Source organism: Panthera leo, chromosome C1 (assembly GCF_018350215.1).
Source record: "Panthera leo isolate Ple1 chromosome C1, P.leo_Ple1_pat1.1, whole genome shotgun sequence".
Lineage (NCBI taxonomy): Eukaryota > Metazoa > Chordata > Mammalia > Carnivora > Felidae > Panthera > Panthera leo.
Genome location: NC_056686.1, coordinates 104,983,269 through 105,005,050, shown reverse-complemented (window position 1 = coordinate 105,005,050; position 21,782 = coordinate 104,983,269). Strand labels below are relative to the sequence as shown.

Sequence of the window (21,782 nt, the reverse complement as noted above, 5' to 3'; positions counted from 1 at the left end):
TTTAAAAAAAAGCTGTTAAATCCATAGAACTACCCACCCCCCCCCCCCCCAATTAAGTCCAATGAAATCATGGATAAGTCAGAGATATATCCACGTTTGCTTTGGAGATTGTCTAGATCAAAGTTGCTTAACCTCTTGTAGGACGTGGATGTCTTTGGTGAGAACTGTTGAACCCTTTCTCACTTCCTTTGGGTCATTATGGGAATAAATGAGAGGCACACAGGTTGTTCACAGTAGTGCCTAACCCACAGCGAGGGCTGAGAAAAAAGTGTTAGGTATTGCTATCCATGCACTTTCTACTCCCCCTTTACTCCTTGTAAAACTCAGGAACAGAACTTCTGCTTTGTAGGTAAAAAAATTCTTACCTCACTTTTATGTCACCCTTACCCCTAAAATAAAAGGCTCTGCTTCTTCGGCCATGTTGGAACCCTTAGACTCAGCTGGCATGTGCTTGGAAAAGCTGGAATACAAGGAGACAGCTTGCTCTCCTTGTTGAACCTTTCTTAGATATTCCTTAGTTATTCAGTGCATAAAATAGCAATATATAGTGGAACTACTAGAAATTGAAAAGTTTTATCTTCTGGCTTACTGCATCTTTTCTAATTTTTCTATAGTAATGCACTTAAATAATAAAAATATTTAAAAATGTTCATATTACGGGGGCACCTGGGTGGTTCAGTCGGTCAAGCATCTGACTTTGGCTCAGGTCATGATCTCACAGTTTGTGGGTTTGAGTCTGCATCTGGCTCTGTGCTGACAGCTCCGTGCTTATGGCTCTGAGCCTGGAGCCTGCTTCGGATTCTGTCTCCCTTTCTCTCTCCCCTCCCTTTCTCTCTCTCTCTCTTTCTCAGGAAAATGAATGTTAAAAAAAAAAGTTTATTTATTTTATTTATTTTAAATGCTTGTGCATGTACAAGCAGGGGAGGGGCAGAAACAGGGAGAGAGAGAAAATCCCAAGCAGGCTCTGTGCTATCAGTGCAGAGCCTGATATGGGGTTTGGTCCCATGACCCTGGGATCATGACCTGAGCCGAAATCAGGAGTTGGAGGCTCAGCCACTCAGGCGTCCCATAATTACCCTATTTTTGAGTAGTATTGGATGTTAATCCTAAATATTTTTAGTAATTGTGATATAAAAATATCTGATTCCTACTGATGACAGTCACAGTTACTAATACTGTGATGGTTTACTGTGTACTTTCATGGTTGAAGGAAATGCTAGATTTCAGTTAGAGATTAATGAGAATAAAGATAAAATTTTTCCTCCAAGTTCACAAACCAGCCTCCCCTGGTGGAGGGGGGGGTTTATCCATTGACCCATGGATTAAGAACCTTGCAATAATGCTGTAAGAGAAGAAAACAACATACTGTAAATATTGAGTAAGGAAAGGTAAAATAATCATTCCTTGTAGATGATGTGATTTTATACTAAGAAAATCCAATAAATTAAATACTTTTAGGTAAGACAAATTAGTAATTTGGATACAATATAAATATACTGAAATCAATAGTTTTGTTTTATTCTAGCAAAAACCAGTTAGAAGTTGAAATGGAAAAATGATTTAATTCACAATAATACTAGTAACTATAAATTACCTAAAAATAGAGGAAGAAATACATAAGACTTAGGAAGACTATAAAATTTTATTAAAGGACATTAGAAAAGATCTGAATAAATGTAACACATACTATATTCCTGGATGAGGAAATTCAAAGTCATGATGCTCTTCTTCTTTCAAAATTACTATATAAATTTAATGTCATTGAATTAATTTCATGAATTGTTTAATAGTACTTGACAGATTTTAAAGTTCAAAAGGAAGATGAAGTATATGACTTTGAAAGTGTTTTAAAAACTTTTAAACTAAATGTTACTATTATTTTAATGTTTATTTTTGAGAGAGAGCGACAGAGACAGTGTAAGCAGGGGAGGGGCAGAGAGGGAGGGAGACACAGAATCTGAAGCAGGCTCCAGGGTCTGAGCTGTCAGCACAGAGCCCAAAATGGTGCTGGAACCCACAAACCGTGAGATCATGACCAGAGCCAAAGCTGGACACTTAACTGACAGAGCCACCCAGGCGCCTCTAAACCTATTGTTTTTAAAGGTTTGCTTATTTTTAAGAAAGAGAGAGAGTGTGTGTACCAGTGGGGGAGGGGCAGAAAGAGGGGGGGACAGAGATCCGAAGCAGGCTCTGTGCGGACAGCAGCAAGCCCCATGTGGGGCTTGAACCCACTAACCGTGAGATTATGACCTGAGCCGAAGTTGGACACTCATCTGAGCCACTCAGGTGTCCCCAAACTTCTTATTTTGAGATAATTTTAGGTTCATATACAGTTATGAAAGTAATACAGAGATCTCCTACCCTTAACTCAGTTTCCCTCAATGATAGTGTCTTGCAAAACTAATAGGCACCATCACGACCAAGACACAGATTTCTACCATCACAAGGGTCACTAATGGTGCCTTTTGAAAGCCACACCTTTCTTTGTGCCCTCCCCCTCCCTCTGGGCAACCCCAATCTGTCCTTTATTTCTATAATTTTGTCATTCAAAGAGTATTTTATGAATAGGATTATACATTATGTAAGCTTTTACTGTTGGCTTTTTTCACTCACGTGATTCTCATCCAGTTGTGTGTAGTAATAATATTCCATTCCTTTTTGTTGCCGTGTAGTATTCAGTGATTTGGGTGTATATCACAGGTAGTCCACCTATTAAAGGACTTACCACCCTCCCCCCCCCCCAGTTTTTGGCTATTACAAATAAAAGTATTATAAACATTTGTGGACAGGTTTTTGTGTAGATACAGTCTTCATTTTTGGGGATAAACACCCACTAGTGTAGTGCTGGTTTGTATGTTAGTGGCATGTTTATTTTTTAAAGAAACTTCCAAACTATTTTCTGGAGTGGCTGTGTGGCTGTACTGTATTACATCCACCAGCAATATATAAGTGATCTACTTTTTTTTTTAAAGTGTATTTTGAGAGAGATCGTACATGCTCGAGCAGGGGAGGGGTAGAGAGAGAGAAAGAGAATGCCAAGCAGTCTCCGTGTTGTCAGCACAGGTTTGATGTGGGGCTTGAGCTCATGAACAGAGCCATGAGATGTGAGATCATGACCTGAGCTGAAATAGAAAGTTGGATGATCAACTGGTTGAGCTACCCAGGCACCCCTCCTTAGGATTTTCTACAAAGACAATCATGCCATCTGTGAATGGGGACAGTTTTATATCTTCCTTTTTGATCTTTATGCCTTTTGTTTCCTTTTCTTGCATTTTTGCACTGGCTAGAGCTTCCCACACTATGTTTGATTTAGTGATGAGATGGAACATTCTTGCCTAGTTGCCAATCGTAGAAAGCATTGTCTTTCACTGTTAAGCATAATATTAACTTTAGGCTTCTTTACTTACTTACTTATTTATTTTTATTTTGGGTTTTTTGGTGGTAGGAGGTAGATTCTGTTACCAGGTTGAGGACATTTCCCCCATTCTTATTTTTCTGTTTTTTTGTTTTGTTTTGTTTTGTTTTTTTTAAGCAGAATTAGTGTGGAATTTTATCAAATGCTTTCTTGCATAAGTTGATGGATCATCTTTTATTTTTCTTCTTTGGCAATATGGTGGATTATGTTGGCTGATAATTAAATGTTGAGCCAGTATTCTTGCTTCTCTAGAATAAATCATATTTGGTCATGTTGTATAATTCTTTTGCATATTGCTAAATTTTATTTGCTAATAGTAAGAATTTTTGTTCCTTGGGGCACCTGGGTGACTCAGTTGGTTAAGCATATGACTCTTGATTCCAGATCAGGTCATGATCTCACCATTCGTGGGATTGAGCCCCACATTGGGCTCTGCGCTGACAGCGTGGAGCCTGCTTGGGATTCTCTCTTTCCTTCTCTCTCTCTGCCCTTCCCCTGTTCACATGTGTGTACTCTCTCTGTCTCTCAAAATAAATAAACTAAAAAAAAAAAAAAAAAGTTTTGTATTTGTTTTCATGAGGAGTATTGATCTCTAGTTTGTTTGTTTTTATGTAGGCTTCACAACCATTGCAAAGCCCAACGTGGGGCTTGAACTCACAACTGTGAGATCAAGACCTGAGCGGAGATCAAGAGTCGGATGCTTAACTGACTGAGCTACCCAAGTGCCCCTGAGCTCTAGCTTTTTGTCAGTTTGTTTGCTTTGTTTTTGTAGTGAGTTTGCCTGGTTTTGGTATCAGGGTAATTCTAGCTTCATAAGGTGAATTAGTGTCTCCTTTCTCAACCAGTTTCTGGAGGAGATTGTGTAGAAATGATATTAACTCTAAATGTTTGGTAAAATTCATTCCGTCTGGACCTGGAGATTTCTTTTTTGAGAGTCTTTAAATTATGGATTCAATTTCCTAATAATTATGGGACCATTCAAGTCATCTGTTTTATGTGGGGTCAGGTGTTTTAGTTTTTTTTTTTTTTTTAAGGAATTATCTGTTTTGTCCAAGTTGTCAAATTTACATTTGTAAGTTGTTCCTAGAATTACCACTTATCTCTTTGGTTTCTTCAAAGTCTGTAGTGATATCCCTTTTTTTGTTTCATTTTTTTCCTTCTTTTCATTTCTGATATTGGTAGTGGGTTTTTTTGTGTCTAACTGAGGGCTTGTCAATTTTATTGATCTATTTAAAGAACCAGCTTTGAATTCATTTATTTTTTTAAAAATATTTTTCTGTTTTCAAATTCATTAATTTATGTTGTCTATTACTTCCTTTTGCTTGCTTTTGGGTTTATTTTGTTCTTTTTTTTTTTTTTTTTTTTTTTTTGAGAGAGGGAGAGCACACAGCCCAAGTGGGGGAGAGGGACGGAGGGAGAAAGAGAGAATCCTAAGCAGGCTCCACACTCAGCCTGGAGCCTGATGTGGGGCTCAATCCCACAACCCTGGGATCACGACCCAAGCTGAAACCAAGAGTTGGATGTTCAACCAACCAAGCCACCCAGGCACCCTGATTTTGTTCTTTTTCTAGGTTCTTAAAATGGAAACTTAGATGATTTGACTTTTCCTCTTTCCACTATAAGCATTTTAGCGCAATAAAATTGTCTCTAAGTACAGCTTTTGCTGTGTCCCACAAATTTTACTGTTTTGTGATTACATTCATATTTTATTTCTGTGTACTTTGTATTTCCTTTGAGACTTCATTTTTGATTCATTGATTTTTTTTTTTTAGAAGTGTGTTGTTTAGTGTCCAAGTGTATGGTGATTTTCCTGTTCTCTTTCTGTTACTGAGTTCTAGTTTAATTCCATTGTAGTTGGAGAATACAATCTGTGATTTCATTCTTGTAAATTTGCTGAGGTTTGTTTGTTGGTTTATATTCTGGGGACAGAATATAAAGAATATAGGAATGTGTACCTGCTATTGTGTGGTGGAATATTTCTGTAAATGTTAATTAGACCCTGTTCGTTGAGGCTGTCATTTTTTTTTTTTTAATCTTTGCTGATTTTCTGTCTAATTGTTCTGTCAGTTGAATGAGGGGTGTTGAAATCTCCAACTATAATTATTTTCTTCTTTCTGTTATGTCAGTTTTTGTTTAACAGATTTTGGAGCTCTGTTGTTTGGTACATACATACCAACTGTCTTCTTGGTGGCTTGGATATTATATAATGTGCTTTGTGGTCGGTTTATCTGATTATTAATATAGCTACTCTTGCTTTCCTTTGATTGGTGTTTACATGATATATCTTTTTTCATTCTTTTGCTTCCAACCTGTCTCTGCTGTTATATTTGAAGCAACTTTTTGTGGACTGCATGTAGTTGGGAGTTGGGTTATGTTTTTTTTTTTTTTTTTTTTTCAACGTTTTTTTTTATTTATTTTTGGGACAGAGAGAGACAGAGCATGAACAGGGGAGGGGCAGAGAGAGAGGGAGACACAGAATCGGAAACAGGCTCCAGGCTCCGAGCCATCAGCCCAGAGCCTGACGCGGGGCTCGAACTCACGGACCGCGAGATCGTGACCTGGCTGAAGTCGGACGCTTAACCGACTGCGCCACCCAGGCGCCCCTGGGTTATGTTTTTTAATTTGCTCTGCCAATCTCTGTTAATTGGTATACTTACATTAATTACATAAAATTATTAATATGTTAGGGCTTAAGTTTGCTGTTTTATTTTTTGTTTTCTGTTTGTTTGGGTTTTTATTTCTGTGTTTTTTTCTCTGCCTTCCTGTAGGTAATTTGAACATTTTTTAGAATTCCATTTTGAGGGGCACCTGGATGGCTCAGTTGGAAGAGTGTGCATTTCTTGATCTTGCGGTTGTGGGTTTGAGCCACATCATTTTGGGAATGGAGATTACTATAAAACAAACAAAAAACCTTAAAAAAAATCTTAAGTAAGAATCCCATTTTGATTTATTTATGTTTGCTGGTGTATCACCTTGTATACCTTTTCCAGTAATTGCTGTAGTGAGCATTGCATTATGTCTCATAACATCACAGTCTGTTGGTGTCATTTTAACACTTTAAGTGTTGACATCTTACCACCCTTTAATATCCCCATTTGTAATTGGTATTAATTATTTTTTCTGTATTCATTTAGAAACAGATAGTGTTGTATTTTTTGCTTCAGTCATTAAACATAATGTAGAGGACTCAAAGGAGAAGGAAAGCCTATTGATTTTACCCATATTTTTGCATATTGTTTTTTTTTTAATTTCTTTGATATATGTTGATGTGTTGTGTTCCAAAATTCCTTGTTATATAATTTCTTCTCTGTTTAGAGAATTTTGTTTAGCCATTCTTTTAGGATAGGTCTGTTGGTGGCAAGTGCCCATTAGTTTTAAATCATTAGAGACTGTGTTGATTTCTCCTTCATTCCTGAATGATATTTTCACAGGGTGTAGGATTCTGGGTTGATTTTTTTTTTTTTTTTTTTTAACTTTAAAAGATATCATTCCACATTTTTTTGTCTCCATGGTTTCTGATGAAAACTCTGCTGTTGTGAATTATTTTTCTTCTATAAGTAAGGTATCATTTATCTCTAGCTACTTTTTAGAAGTTTAATTGTTATATGTTGGGATGGATTTCTTTAGGTTTGTCCTTTTGGGGTTTACTCAACTTCTTGAACCTGTAGGTTACATCTCTTGACAAATTTGGGAACTTTTCAGATATTATTTTTCAGCTTTGTCCTCTTTCTCTTCTCTTTTTCAGGACTCTAATGGCTAATTTCTAGTGTTGTGTCTTACATTTCACTGATTCTTCTCTTTGTTCCTTTTATTCTGCTGTTGAATCAATCCACTTAACTTTATTTCAGTTATTTTTCAGTTCTAAAATTTCTATTTGATTCTTCTTTATATCTTATCTTTGTTTAGACTTTCTTTGCTGAGGCTTTCACCTTGTGTATTTGTTTCAACTGTGTTAGTAATTGTTGAAGCATTTTTATTGTGGCTGCTTTTAGAATCTTGTGAGATAATTCTAACATTTATGCCATATTGTTGGCATCTACTGATTGCTATTTTTCATTCAATTTGAAATCTTCTTGGTTCTTGGTATGATGAATGGTTCTTTCTTTTTTTTAAATTGAAGCTTGGATATTCTTGTGTTATGTGACATTGGATCTCATTTAAACCTGTTTTAGCCAGCTTTCACTGGCACCACTTTAGGAAGAGAAAGGTGAGTGAGGTTTTGTTATATTGCTAGATAGAGTTAGAATTCCAGTTTGTTTGTTTGTTTGTTTTTCATTTTCCAAATAAAATAAGTGAAAGGATATGTTACATGTTTGCTGCATGAGTAAAATGTATAAACTAATTTTGTGTGTGTGTGTGTGTGTGTGTGTGTGTGTGTGTGTGTTTTAGATTAACATTATGTCACTATCACAAGCTTTTTTTTTAATTTTTTTTTTTTTTTTTTACTGTTTATTTTTTATTTTTGAGACAGAGACAGAGCATGAACAGGGGAGGGGCAGAGAGAGAGAGGGAGACACAGAATCTGAAACAGGCTCCAGGCTCCGAGCTGTCAGAACAGAGCCCGATGTGGGGCTCGAACCCACGAACTGTGAGATCATGACGTGAGCTGAAGTCGGACGCTTAACCGACTGAGCCACCCAGGTGCCCCTCACAAGCTTTTAAAAGTAAAGGCTGCAGATAGAATCTAGTACTCCCTTTTCCAAACTCTGTGAAGCAGGGAGAAGTGAAGTAGGGAATGTATACTTTCACCAGTGTAAGAATTTAAGAAGAGCAATGTGGATATGAGCATAAGGGTTTTCTAGCAAACTACTGAGATTTCACCCATAGCTTGAGCCTTTCTTCCAAGAAGCTAATTTGATGATGATGATGATGATGATAAGAAGACAGGACTATCTTTTTTAAATGTATATTTCCATTTTTCTTTGATAGAAATGACATCAGATGTACCATCACTGGGTCCAGCCATTGCCTCAGGAAACCCTGGGGCTGGGATTCAAAGTGGAGGAGCCATTGTCCACAGGGCTATTAAGCGGCGACCAGGGTGAGTTTGGATATCATGTGTTGTGTCTCTCCTGTAAGCCAGCCTGATTTAGTTAGTGGCTGAATCCTCTTGGCTATGCTTAACCCTTTCACTTCAACTGGTTACTTACTACACTGCTGTCAGATATCTTTCTTTAGTTCCTGGATTTTTTCCTTACACAGAATTAACATTTTTATCTAACTTTCTTTTATGCAGGGTTTTTTTTTTTAATTTTTATTTTTTATTAAGTTTTTTATTTTAATTATTATATAGTTAACATATAGTGTTATATTAATTTCAGGTGTACAATATAGTGATTCAACAATTCTGTACATCATTACTCAAGTGCTCATCATATGTGTACTCTCAATCCCCTTCACCTATTTCACCTGTTCCTGCCACATTCCCTCTAATATGCTTTATTTTATTTTATTTTTTAATGTTTATTTATTTTGAGAGAGAGAGAGCAGGGGAAGGGCAGAGAGAGAGGAAGAGAGAGGATCCCAAGCAGGCTCCACACTCAGTGGAATGTAGTGCAGGGCCTGATGCAGGGCTTGATATCACGAACTGTGAGATCATGACCTGAGCCGAAATCACGAGTCAGACTCTTGACTGACTGAGCCACCCTATGTCCCAATATGCTTTATTTTAAATGAGTACCCTGAGTTAAAGTGTTTTTTTTTTTTTTTTCAAAAAGAGCATTTCTTAATGATGCATACTTGAGAATATATGGTTCTAAAAGATATAATATATAAAACATTCCATCCAAGAAAAATAGAGTGCACATTTTCTTCAAGTACACATAGAAGTACACATAGAAGAATCCATTGGTTAATTCACTTAAGAAAAGGCATAGCAAATATTACAAATTTAAGAAAACTGAAATCATACCAAGTGTATTTTCCAGCCACAATGGCAAAAAACCAAAGATAACAGTAAAACAAAGCTGGAAAATTTACAATGTAAATTTACGTTAAATATTTAATATGTAAAAACTAACACACAACTGCATGAGCAGTGGGAAAAATAAGAAATCAAATGCCAAATGAAAATATGTCTCAAAACAAAAGAAAAAGAAGACACAATATTGCAAAACTTATGGGATGCAGCAAAAACAGATGTTAGAGTGAAATTTGTGCTGTCAATCTTTGTATTAAAAACTCAAGACAAGTTAACATTACACCGCAAGGGACTAGAAAAAAAAGAAACATAGCTGAAATTTAGGAGATGAAAGAAATAACAAAGAAAAATCAGAAATAAAGACCATAATAAACAATAGCATAACATTGAAAGTAATGACCAGTTTTTCCAAAAAAATAAACAAAATTGGAATTATTTTAACATTAAGGGGAAAAGACTCAAAAACTACAATGAGTACCAAAATGGAAGAGAAAACAATACAACAGGTAACCACAGAAATACAATAGATAACATAGATTACTATAAACTATTATATACTAACAAATCTGATAATTTAGGAAAAAAACAAAAACAGATAATTCCTAAAAACATACAAGTTACCAAGATTGAATTATGAGTCTTTTTTTTATTAAAAAAAATTTTTTTTAAATGTTTATTTTTGAGACAATGCGAGAGACAGAGTGCAAGCAGCGGAGGGGCAGACAGAGGGAGACACAGAATCTGAAGCGAGCTCCAGGCTCTGAGCTGTCAGCCCAGAGCCCAATACAGGGCTCAAACTCACGAACCGTGAGATCATGACCTGAGCTGAAGTCAGACGCTTAACCAACTGAGCCACTCAGGCGCCCCTGAATTATGAGTCTTGAATGCAACAAGTAGGAAGTCTTCTTAGACCACTGACATGAATGAAAGTTGAATTTAGGAATCAAAAATCTCCCAGCACAGAAAACCTGAGGCACATGGCTTCATCGGCAAACCCCACCAAACATTAAAAAAAAAAAAAAAAAAAAAAAAAAAAAAAAAAAAAAAAAAAAAATTAATGACAATCTTTATCAAAATCTTACAAATAATGGAATAAAGGGAACATATTCAGTATCATTCCACCAGGTCAGTACTACCCTGATACCAAAGCAGGACTAAAGCAATACAAGAACAAAGAAGTCTACTTTATCTGGTATAAGTATTGCTACTCTTTCTTTTGATATCCATGTGTGTGCTGCTTTTCCACTTCCTCACTTTCAATCAGCGGGTATCGTTAGGTCTAAAATGAGTCTCTTGTAGGCAACATATAAAAGGGTCTTGTTTTGTTTTTTAAGTTTTTTTTTAATGTTTATTTATTTATTTATTTTGAGAGAGATTGCAAGCAGGGAGACGTAGAGAGTGAGGGAGAGAGAATCCCAAGCAGGCTCCGTGCTGCTCCCACGTGGGACTGGATCCCATGAATTGGGAGATCATGATCTGAGCCAAAATCAAGAGTTGGATGTTCAACCAGTTGAGCTACCCAGACACCCCCAAGGGTCTTGGTTTTTATCCATTCGGTCATCCTATAATCTTTTGATTGGAACTTTTAGTCCATTTACATTCAAAGTAATTATTGGTAGATGTGTGCTACTTTATTGCTTGCTTTGTTGTTTCTGGAGATTTTCTTTGATCCTTTATCACTTTTGATCTCCCCTTTGCACTCAAAGAGTCACCCTTAATATTTCTTTTTTTTTTTTTTAATGTTTTATTTATTTTTGAGAGAGAGAGAGCGAGAGTGAGACACAGAATTCGAAGTAGGCTCCAGGCTCTGAGCTTTCAACACAGAGCCCAACACGGGGCTCAGACTCATGAACTATGAGATCATAACCTGAGCCGAAGTTGGACGCTTAACCGACTGAGCCACCCAGGCGCCCCATCCCCTTTAATATTTCTTGTAGGCCTGGTTTAGTAGTCACGAACTCCTTTAGTTTTTATTTGGGAAACTCTTGTCTCCCCTTCTCAATGATAGACTCTTGCTGGTTAGAGTATTCTTGGCTCCAGATTTTTCCCATTCAACACTTTGAATATATCATGCCACTCCCTTCTGGCTTGCCAAGTTTTTGTTGATTAATCTCCAGCTAGCTTTATGAGTTTTCCCTTGTACATTAAGGACTTCTTTTGTCTTGGTGCTTTTAGTATTTTTTATCAGTATAGTTTGCAAATTTAATTACAGTATGTCTTGGTGTTGTCCTTTTATTGATTTTGATGGGAGTTCTTTGTGCTTCTTGGATCTGGAGGTCTGTTTCCTTCTCCAGATTAGGGAAGTTTTCTGCTTTCGTTTCTTGAAATAAATTTTATGCTCCCTTTTCTCTGTCTTTTTCTGAGACTCCTATAATACATATGTTACCATGTTTGATCGAGTCCCTGAGTTCTAAGTCTATTCTTGTCTTGCATAATTCTGTCTTTTGTTCAGCTTTATTACTTTCTATTATTTTGTCTTCTAGATCAGTAATTCATTCCTCTGCTTTTTCCAGCTTCCTGTTCATTGCATCAAGGCTGTTTCCAATCTTTTTCATTGCATTCTTCATCTCTGATTGATTCTTTTTTAATTCTTTTATCTCTGTTGCAAGGGTCTCACTGATGCTTCTTTTCTCAAGCCCAGTGAGTATCCTTATGATTGTTGCTTTAAATGCCTCCTTTTCCTGAAAGTAGTGAAACCAATGAAACCAGAAATGTCTGCAAAGCCCAAAGATTTCATGGTTGCTGAGAAAACTCAGTTTTCTTTAAACTTTGTGTCTGCATTTTCAAAATTAGAGAATGCTGAACTGCAGTGTATTTCTCCACTAAGGTATTGATATGTTGCTTGGTTTGGAATGCAGAGTCCATTCATTTCCAGAAGCGTGTATGTATTTATGTATTTCCAGAAGTACTTATTAATTGCCTAATTAGTATAAGATATTGTGCTGATTGCTAGTATGATACAAAGATAAATAAGATACGGTTCTTGTCTTTAAGTTGCTTATGTCCTAAAGGGAATAATCATTATACATATAAATAGAGTACAAGGTAGAATATGCCAAGTTTGCTAAGAAAGGAATGCTTACAGTACTGTGTATTTTTGTGTATGGAAATCCCATAATTAGTAAAGATTGGAAAAGCTTCAGAAAAGAGGTTGCTTTAGAAAAGCCTGAGAGAATTGGTAGTATTTTGTCCATTTTTTGGTGTTAAATTTCTCTTCTTTCTTTCCTTTTAAAAATTGTGGAACCAGTATTACAACTAGTCTTTAAATTTCACCCACTAATAGTAATGCAAGAGTGATCCCTGGGTTTAAGTGGTAACGTGAGTAACATTTTAAGAGTTGCTACGTCTCCAAGAGTTTTACACATTTTTAACTCACTGAATAAGTAACTTACTCAAGGTTCTAAAGCCAGTAAAGGGAAGATCTTTGATATGAACCTTGGGAGGTTAGGGGGGTTAGCTTCAGAGTACACTCTCTTAAACACAGTTTATGTTTTTGTATAATAGCAAACAATTGGAAATGATATAAATATCAAAATTAAGCAGCACTCTCAACAATAGCCAAATTGTGGAAAGAGCCTAAATGTCCATCAACTGATGAATGGATAAAGAAATTGTGGTTTATATACACAATGGAATACTATGTGGCAATGAGAAAGAATGAAATATGGCCCTTTGTAGCAACGTGGATGGAACTGGAGAGTGTGATGCTAAGTGAAATAAGCCATACAGAGAAAGACAGATACCATATGGTTTCACTCTTATGTGGATCCTGAGAAACTTAACAGAAACCCATGGGGGAGGGGAAGGAAAAAAAAAAAAAAAAGAGGTTAGAGTGGGAGAGAGCCAAAGCATAGGAGACTGTTAAAAACTGAGAACAAACTGAGGGTTGATGGGGGGTGGGAGGGAGGGGAGGGTGGGTGATGGGTATTGAGGAGGGCACCTTTTGGGATGAGCACTGGGTGTTGTATGGAAACCAATTTGACAATAAATTTCACATATTGAAAAAAATATATCAAAATTAGGGGATTAGGTATTATATTTGAAAATGGAGTATTCTATAGCTATTAGAAGTGACAAATATGTATCAGTACATGGTGTGCCTAGATGGCTCTGTCAACTAAGTGACTCTTGATTTTAACTTAGGTTGTGATCTCAGGGTTGGTGAGGTTGAGCCCCTGCTTGGGATTCTTTCCCTCTCTGCCCCTCCCCGTGCACCTGTGTATTCTTTCTCTCAAGATAAAAAATAAACTTTAGAAGTGACAGATATGTATCAGTACAGAAAAATGTTCACAATATATTGGAAAGTTACAATTTATGTAATATATCACTCTGTCAGAAAGAAATATGTGTAACGTGTGCGTAGCAAAACTGAAAGGATACTCATCAGATTTCTAGATGATGAGATTATGGGGGATTTTTTTTCTTTTGTTTTTAATTTCTAGATTTTCTGAAATGAATGTATGTTGTAATCAGGAAAAAAATTTTTTTAAGTTTATTTATTTATTTTGAGAGAACGTGTGTGAGAGAGCATGAGCAGGGGAGCGCCAGAGGGAGAGGGAGAGAGAATCCCAAGCAGTCTCCATGCTGCCAGTGAAGAGCCTGACATGGGGCTCGAGCCCATGAACCATGATATCATGACCTGAGCCAAAATCAAGAGTCAGATGCTTAACCAACTGAGCCACCCAGGCGCCCCATCAGGAAAATATATTAAAAGAAGTAATACACATTCTTTTAAAGAAAGATTGGAAAATAGAAAGAATAAAATAGCAATAATCCTATTGCCCCAAGTCATGTCCTATCATTTTTTTTTAGTGTAATTCCTTCATTCTTTATATGTAGATCTTATTAGTAGTTGTAATCATATAATTATATAGATTTTTTTTTTGTATTTTGTATTTTTTTTTAAGTTTTTGTTTATTTACTTAGAGAGAGAGAGAATGAGCCAGGGAAGGGCAGAGAGAAAGAATACCAAGCAGGCTCTGTGCTGGCCACAGAAGACCCAATGTGGGGCTCAGTCTCATAGACTGTGAGATCATGACCTGAACCGAAGTCCAGAGTTAGACACTTAACCAGCTAAGCCACCCAGGCACCCCTGTTTTTGTTTTGTTTTTTAAGTGGGCTCCATGCCCAGTGCAGAGCCCCAGTGCACAGGGCTTGACCTCACAACCTTGAGATCAAGACCTGAGATCAAGAGACTGAAGCTTAACCACTGAGCCACCCAGGCGACCCTAATTATATAGTTTTATATAGCCTGGTCTTTTCACCTAACCATATGTAACCTTTTTTTTTCTTGTGTTAAATATTTTACATAAATATAATTTTTCATAGTTATATAAGAGGATGTACTTGGTTTCTTATTTTGGAACATTTAAGTTGTTTTGAAGATGTAAATAAATGCTCTGTGAACATCTTTGTATATAAATTTTTTTCTCTTGAGTTATTTCCTTAGGATAGATTCTTAGAAATGGAGTTATTGGGTTAATAGGTAGATTTTGAACACATGATTAGGGGGCTACAGGGAGGAAGAGGAATGAACTGACTGAGCCACCTAGGCACCCCAATATATAACCCATCTAGAGACTCATAATGTGAGGTTATGGTACTAGTAGAGATGCCAAGAGTGGTCACTGGGTTAAAGTGGTATCATTTTAGTTTAATAGAGTACAGAGACTAATAGGAGATTGTCCTATCTTGTTACCTATAATCTTCCTAATCCCTTGAAAGTCACTGCTGCTTTCACTAAATACATGTCTTATAGCATATTGGTTTTGCTTCTCACATGGCACTTTCCTATTCTCACTTGTTTTATATTTTTGTCTACATAGACAGTCCCTTGAGGTCAAGTCTCTTGTTTTCTTCTCATCTAGCATTGTCTTGAGTGTAGCATATATTACATGTTTATTAGATGTATGATGGAAAGAAGCATTATTTGATAACTTTCTGAGATATTAAATTACTCCCTTATATATCATCACTGTTTTGGGATATGTTTCAGAAAGCTGGTAACCTAGCTTAGCCTATAGAAATGAAAAATGGGGGCACCTGGGTGGATCAGTCAGTTAAGCATCTGACTCTTGACTTTGGCTCAGGTCATGATCTCATGGCTTGTGAGTTCAAGCCCCACATCCGGCTCTGTGCTGACAGTGTAGAGCCTGCTTGGAATTCTCTCTTTCCTCTCTGTGCCCATCCCCACCTCCCCAAAAATAAGTAAATGAACTTTTAAAAACTTTCACAGAAATGAAAAATGGACCTGAATTATTCATATTAATTTTTCATTTTGATTTTTGAGTGGATTCCTGTTCCTTGGTAGAGGTTGTACTCTGATGTAAAACTTTGGCAAAGGTGGATTGCCAACTTAGGAAAATGTAAGGTAGCAGTGGATACTCTTTTGATTGCCCAGTTTAGTGCAAGGAAGTCATATAGCTTTGTTTCACTTCTGTACACCTCCTCTTTTCCTTCTTCCATTTGGGTGAGTGTTCAGATAGCTTGTGGGTTGAGAATTTTTAATTTCATAATGCTCTGTATTGGCAGTAGGCTTATAATATTTACTCTTGGCTTTCTCCAGGTTGGATTTTGATGATGATGGAGAAGGGAACAGTAAATTTTTGAGGTAAGATTTTGAAAAATTTTCTCTAGATTTCTGATAATAAAAATTAGTTCACACACACAAAAAATTAGTTCATGGTATTTCTGACTTGTAATATTTTTGTCCTTAAGGCCTAAGGAGAGTGCTTCATCCTAAAACTAAAGTTTCCTATTATGTTATAACTCGTAATAATTTTTTAAAGCAGTTTGTTAATGGCTCTAAGGGAAGGAGCTCAGTGAAGAGAGGGCAGAGAATTCCTAAGGCCCTCTGTTTCTGTTATCTGTTACTGTGTGGTTTAAAAATAATAATGATTTATAGTTTCTGACAATGCTGTGGATTGGCTGGGTTGTTATGGTGTTTTCTTTGTGGTCTTTTGTCCTTAAGGAGGTCGTCAGAGTTTTTTTACATGCCGTTGGCTACAATCTGAAGGACAAGTCCCAGTCTAAGTGCTTAGCAAGCCTTTGCTTTATGTTGACATTTGCTTGTGTCCCATTGGCCAAAGCAAATCTTATATCCAAGTCTTGAGTCAGCGTGGGAGGAAGCTAAGGTATAATTCCTTGGGGGGGTCATTAATGTACCTTTCATACCTTCTGATACCTGTTGACTTCTACAGACCAGGAATTGGTATTTGTATCCTTGAATAATGAATCTTCTGGAACACTGAAAATGGATTTTTTTTTCTTTTTTGAATTTTATTAAAAAAATATTTTTTTTTAACATTTATTTATTATTGAGAGACACAGAGCATGAGCAGGGGAGCGGCAGAGAGAGGGGAGACACAGAATCCAAAGCAGGCTCCAGGCTCTGAGCTGTCAGCACAGAGCCTGACACGGGGCTCGAACTCACAAACTGTGAGATCATGACTTGAGCCGAAGTCAACGCAACCAAATGAGCCACCCAGGCGCCCCTTGAATTTTATTTTTGAGAGAGAGAGTGTGAGCTGGGGAGGGGCAGAGGGAGAGAGAGAATCTTAAGCAGGCTCCATGCTCAGCCTGGAACCCACCACAGGACTCGATCCTGAGACCCTGGAATGATGGCCTGAACTGAAATCAAGAGTTGGACACTCAACTGACTGCCATCCAGGTGCCCCCTGGACTTTTCGATATATTGATGGAGGAGTTTTTTCAGAGAAGAGAAATACTTATTCTGGCTGAAGATCAATGATTTGGCTTTGTTTTTAAGTAAGGAAAGCAGTAAGAATCAAAGAAAGGAAAATAGCCTTGCCTGCAACCTGCCTTTTTTTCTTTCCAGAGTTGAAAATGTTACGTAGGTGGGTCTACTTTGCTGAGTGACAAATATTTAATAAATAAAGTAGCCCTATTTAAAAAATATATGTAATATGAGTGTCCAGATTTCATTTATTTGTTTTATTAACTAAATCTTTAAAAAGTAATATATGTCGTCAGTTTTTAAGCAGTACAAAGTTATATATAGTGCAATTATATCTTCCTTTCACTTCAGACCCTTCCCCTTAGACAAGTACAGTTTCCAGTTGAGTATCCTTCCAGAAATATTCAGTACATATGTAAGTGTCTTTCAGTGTGTTTGTGTGCATGTATATTCATAATCTCCTCAATTTTTGTTTTTGCATAGAGGATGTCCATATTATAAATTAAATTGCTTGCCATTGTTTAGTTTTATAATGCTTAAGTGCAGTAAGAGACATCTATTTTTTTTTTTCATTTTCTTTCTTTCTTTTTTTTTTTTTAAAGTAATTTTTAAAGTTAGGCTTGTATTTCTCACTACTTACTAGTTGCTGAATCCTACCAGATATTCTTGAAAACAACAACCATGACTTGGCTACCATAAAGAAATCATTTCAAAATATTGGAGAAAATAATTCTCCAAGAGAGCTCTTGAGAATTAATGAGTATTAATAAAAGTGAAGAGGGGAAGAGATTTCAATTTTGGTGGAAGGATGGACTTTCTCAAACAGTTCTGGAAATTCTTCCATTGGAAATCCCTAATTATGATGATAGATGCTATTAGTGGAACTGTGTTGTGCATATGAATGGCATAGTGGTAACCACTAGTCTTACTTATACTTGTCAATTAGCTCTGGCCCTGAGTCATTGCCTCCATTTCCAAAAAATCTAGTAGGTACAAGAGATATGCAATCCAGAAAAGTTCATTTTTCCTTTCCCCAATCATAAAAAAAAAAAAAAACAAAAAAAAAACTGTCACAGTTCATTTTACCAAGTGGGTCATAATGCCTGAGAGAGACATCTCCAAATTTCTTTATCTTTTTTTTTTTTCTTTTTCTTTTTCTTTTTCTTTTTTTAAACAATTGGAATTTTCCACTCTGGTCAATGTATGAAAGCCTTACGTGCATTGTTTCTGTAAGTCAGCACTAAATCTCCTTGGTGGATGCTACTTTTGAAAGTTTTAATTTATTTCTTTCTATTGATTTGTTCAAATGCCATTTTGTTACATTCTCCAGACATCTATAACATAATTTTTAAGAATGTCAAGGCTTTGAAACTCTAGGTACAATATCAGAGTTACTAGTGTCTAGAATAGTGCTTCTCAAACTTTAATGCATGTACAGAGCCACCTGGGATTTCTTGTTAAGATGAAGATTCTAATTCAGTAGGTCTTGGGTAGGGCCCAAGGCTCTGCATTCTGATTCGCTCTTAGGTGATGCTGCTGCTTCCAGCTACTGACCATACTTTAAGTAGTAACGATCTAGAAGACTCATTCTTGAGATTCCAAGTTAGTATATAAATTATAGGTCTTTTTTTCAGTTTAGGTCACATGTTTTCACCAGGAGTTTATAGCATCTGATTTAAAGCGTGCTTGTGTCCTAGGAACAGACCATTTGTACTTGAGCTAAAATTCCACTACATCTCATGTTTGCCCATTCTTCTTCTGCTCTCCTGTTCTTTTTATTTTTATTTTTTTAATTTTTTCTTCTTTTTTTATTTTAGAGAGAGAACATGGGCAGGGGAGAGGGCCAAAAAGCGCGCGCGCGCGCGAGAGAGAAAATTTTAAGCAGGCTCCACACTCAGCGTGGAACCAGACACAGGGCTCGATCCCATGACCCTGGAATCATGACCTGAGCCAAAATCAAGAGTCAGAAACTCAACCACCCAGGTGCCCCTCCTGTTATTTGCAAAAACTGAAAATTCTTAAGGTTGGACTAGTTGAGGATATACAGCCTATGAAGGAACAATATAAATTTGGCTCTATTTTTTTTTTAAACATTTATTTATTTTTGAGAGACAGAGAGACACAGAGTATGAGCAGGGGAGGGGCAGAGAGAGAGGGAGACACAGAATTCGAAACAGGCTGCAGGCTCCAAGCTGTCAGCACAGAGCCCGATGCGGGGCTCGAACTCACAAACTGTGAGATCATTACCTGAGCCAGAGTTAGTTGCTTAACTGACTGAGTCACCCAGGTGCCCCTTGGCTCTAATTTAATAACTGGTTTAACTGCAAATTTTGTGAGACTTAACCTTTCTCCCAAAAGCTCAAAGTTGATAGATCTTTGCTATATCCTGTAGCAGTGAGAAGAGGAAAATTTAAATCATCCAGAGAATAGTGTTTCTATTTTTAATTTAATTTTAACTTATTTTTAGATGATTTTTTATTTCTATTCTTGAGTAATCTCTATACCCATCATGGGGCTCAATCTCACAACCCCTAGATGAAGAGTTGTATGCTGTACCGACTGAACTAGCCAGGCACTCCGAGAGTAGTGTATTTAAAGTTAGGTTTCTCTCCCCCAACAAATCCTATAGTTTCTGTATTTAGCAGACATGGGTTATTGCTTACTAAGTACCAAAGTTGTTAGGATGAATGGATTATGTTTCCTTGATCAAAACGATAAAGAGCATTGTTTAAGCCGTAACTAAAAATTATCTCTTAAAAATTTCTGTGAATCAACTAAAACAGTGAAAAGATAACCTATGGAATGGGACAAAATATTTGTAGATCATGTATCTGATAAGAAGCTAATATCTATAACATATGAAGAACTATCACAACTCAATAAGAAAAAACGCAACCTGATTATAAATGGGTAAAGGACTTGAATAGAAATTTTCCAAAGAAGATATGCAGATGGCAAACCAGATTATGAAAAGATGTTCTACTCACTAATCATGAGAAATGCAAATAGAAACTACAGTGAGGTACCACCCCACACCCATGATGGTGGCCACCATCAAAGAAACAGAAAATAGGGGCACCTGGGTGGCTCAGTCACTTAAGCATCTGACTTCAGCTCAGGTCATGGTTTGTGAGTTCGAGCCTCATATCGGGCTCTGTGCTGACAGCTCAGAGCCTGGAGCCTGGTTTGGATTCTGTGTCTCCCTTTTTCTCTGCCCTCCCCCCCCTTGCCCTCTATTTCTCTCTCTCAAAAGTAAATATTAAAAAAAAAGAAACAGAAAATAAACGTTAGATAAGGATGTGAAGAAATGAGAATCCTTGTGCACTGTTGGTCGGACTGTAAATTATAAATTTAACCACTGTCGAAAACAGTATGGATTCCTCAAAAATTAAAAACAGAATCATTGTATGATTCAGCAGCCCCACTTCTGGTTATAAATATCCAGAGTAATTGCAAGCAGAGTCCTTGGCACAAAAACAGACACTCAGATCAATGGAACAGAATAGAGAACCCAGAAATGGACCCACAAATGTATGGCTAACTAATCTTTGACAAAGCCAGAAAGAATATCCAATGGAATAAAGACAGTCTCTTCAGCAAGTGATGCTGGGAAAACTGGACAGCGACATGCAGAAGAATGAACCTGGACCACTTTCTTATACCATTCACAAAAAGAAACTCAAAATAGGTAAAAGACCTAAATGTAAGACCGGAAGCCATCAAAATCCTCTAGGAGAAAGCAGGCAAAAACCTCTTTGATCTTGGCCACAGCAACTTTTTACTCAACACGTCTCCGGAGGCAAGGGAAACAAATGCAAAAATGAACTATTGGGACCTCATCAAAATAAGTTTTTGCACAGTGAAGGAAACAATCAGCAAAACTAAAAGGCAACGGACAGAATGGGAGAAGATATTTGCAAACGACATATCAGATAAAGGGTTAGTATCCAAAATCTATAAAGAACTTATCAAACTCAACACCCAAAAACCAAATAATCCAGTGAAGAAATGGGCAAAAGACATGAGTAGACACTTCTCCAAAGAAGACATCCAGATGACCAACTGACACATGAAAAAATATTCCACATCACTCATCATCAGGGAAATACAAATCAAAACCACAATGAGATACCACCTCACACGTGTCAGAATGGCTAACATTAGCAACTCAGGCAATAACAGATGTTGGTGAGGATGCGGAGAAAGAGGATCTCTTGCTTTGCTGGTGGGAATGCAAGCTGGTGCAGCCACTCTGGAAAACAGTATGGAGGTTCCTCAAAAAATTAAAAATAGAATGACCTTATGACCCAGCAGTTGCACTACTATGTATTTATCCAAGGGTTACAGGTATGCTGTTTCGAAGAGACACGTGCACCCCAATGTTTATAGCAGCACTATCAACAATAGCTAAAGTATGGAAAGAGCCCAAATGTCCATCGATGAATGAATGGATAAAGAAGATTTGGTATATATATACAATGGAGTATTACCTGGCAATCAAAAAGAATGAAATCTTGCCATGTGCAACTACGTGGATGGAATTGGAGGGTATTATGCTAAGCAAAGTTAGAGAAAGATAAATATCATATGACTTCACTCATATGAGGACTTTAAGACACAGAACAGATGAACATAAGGGAAGGGAAGCAAAAACAATATAAAAACAGGGAGGGGGACAAAACATAAGAGACTCTTAAATATGGAGAACAAACAGAGGGTTACTGGAGGGGTTGTGGGAGGAGGGGTGGGCT

General features: G+C 36.9%; 1 protein-coding gene across 7 annotated transcripts in view; it reads left to right on the top strand.

Annotated features, from left to right (window-relative positions):
- Positions 1-21,782, top strand: part of ARNT (aryl hydrocarbon receptor nuclear translocator) — a 76,218-nt gene that overhangs the window by 16,123 nt on the left and 38,313 nt on the right. For 5 of the 7 annotated variants that reach the window (XM_042953873.1, XM_042953871.1, XM_042953870.1 and 2 more), the window contains exons 2-3: positions 8,345-8,456; positions 15,901-15,945. In XM_042953873.1, coding sequence (XP_042809807.1) covers positions 8,345-8,456; positions 15,901-15,945 — 157 coding nt within the window. The remainder of the gene's footprint in view (positions 1-8,344; positions 8,457-15,900; positions 15,946-21,782) is intronic. The other 2 variants (XM_042953874.1, XM_042953872.1) reach the window with 1 other exon arrangement.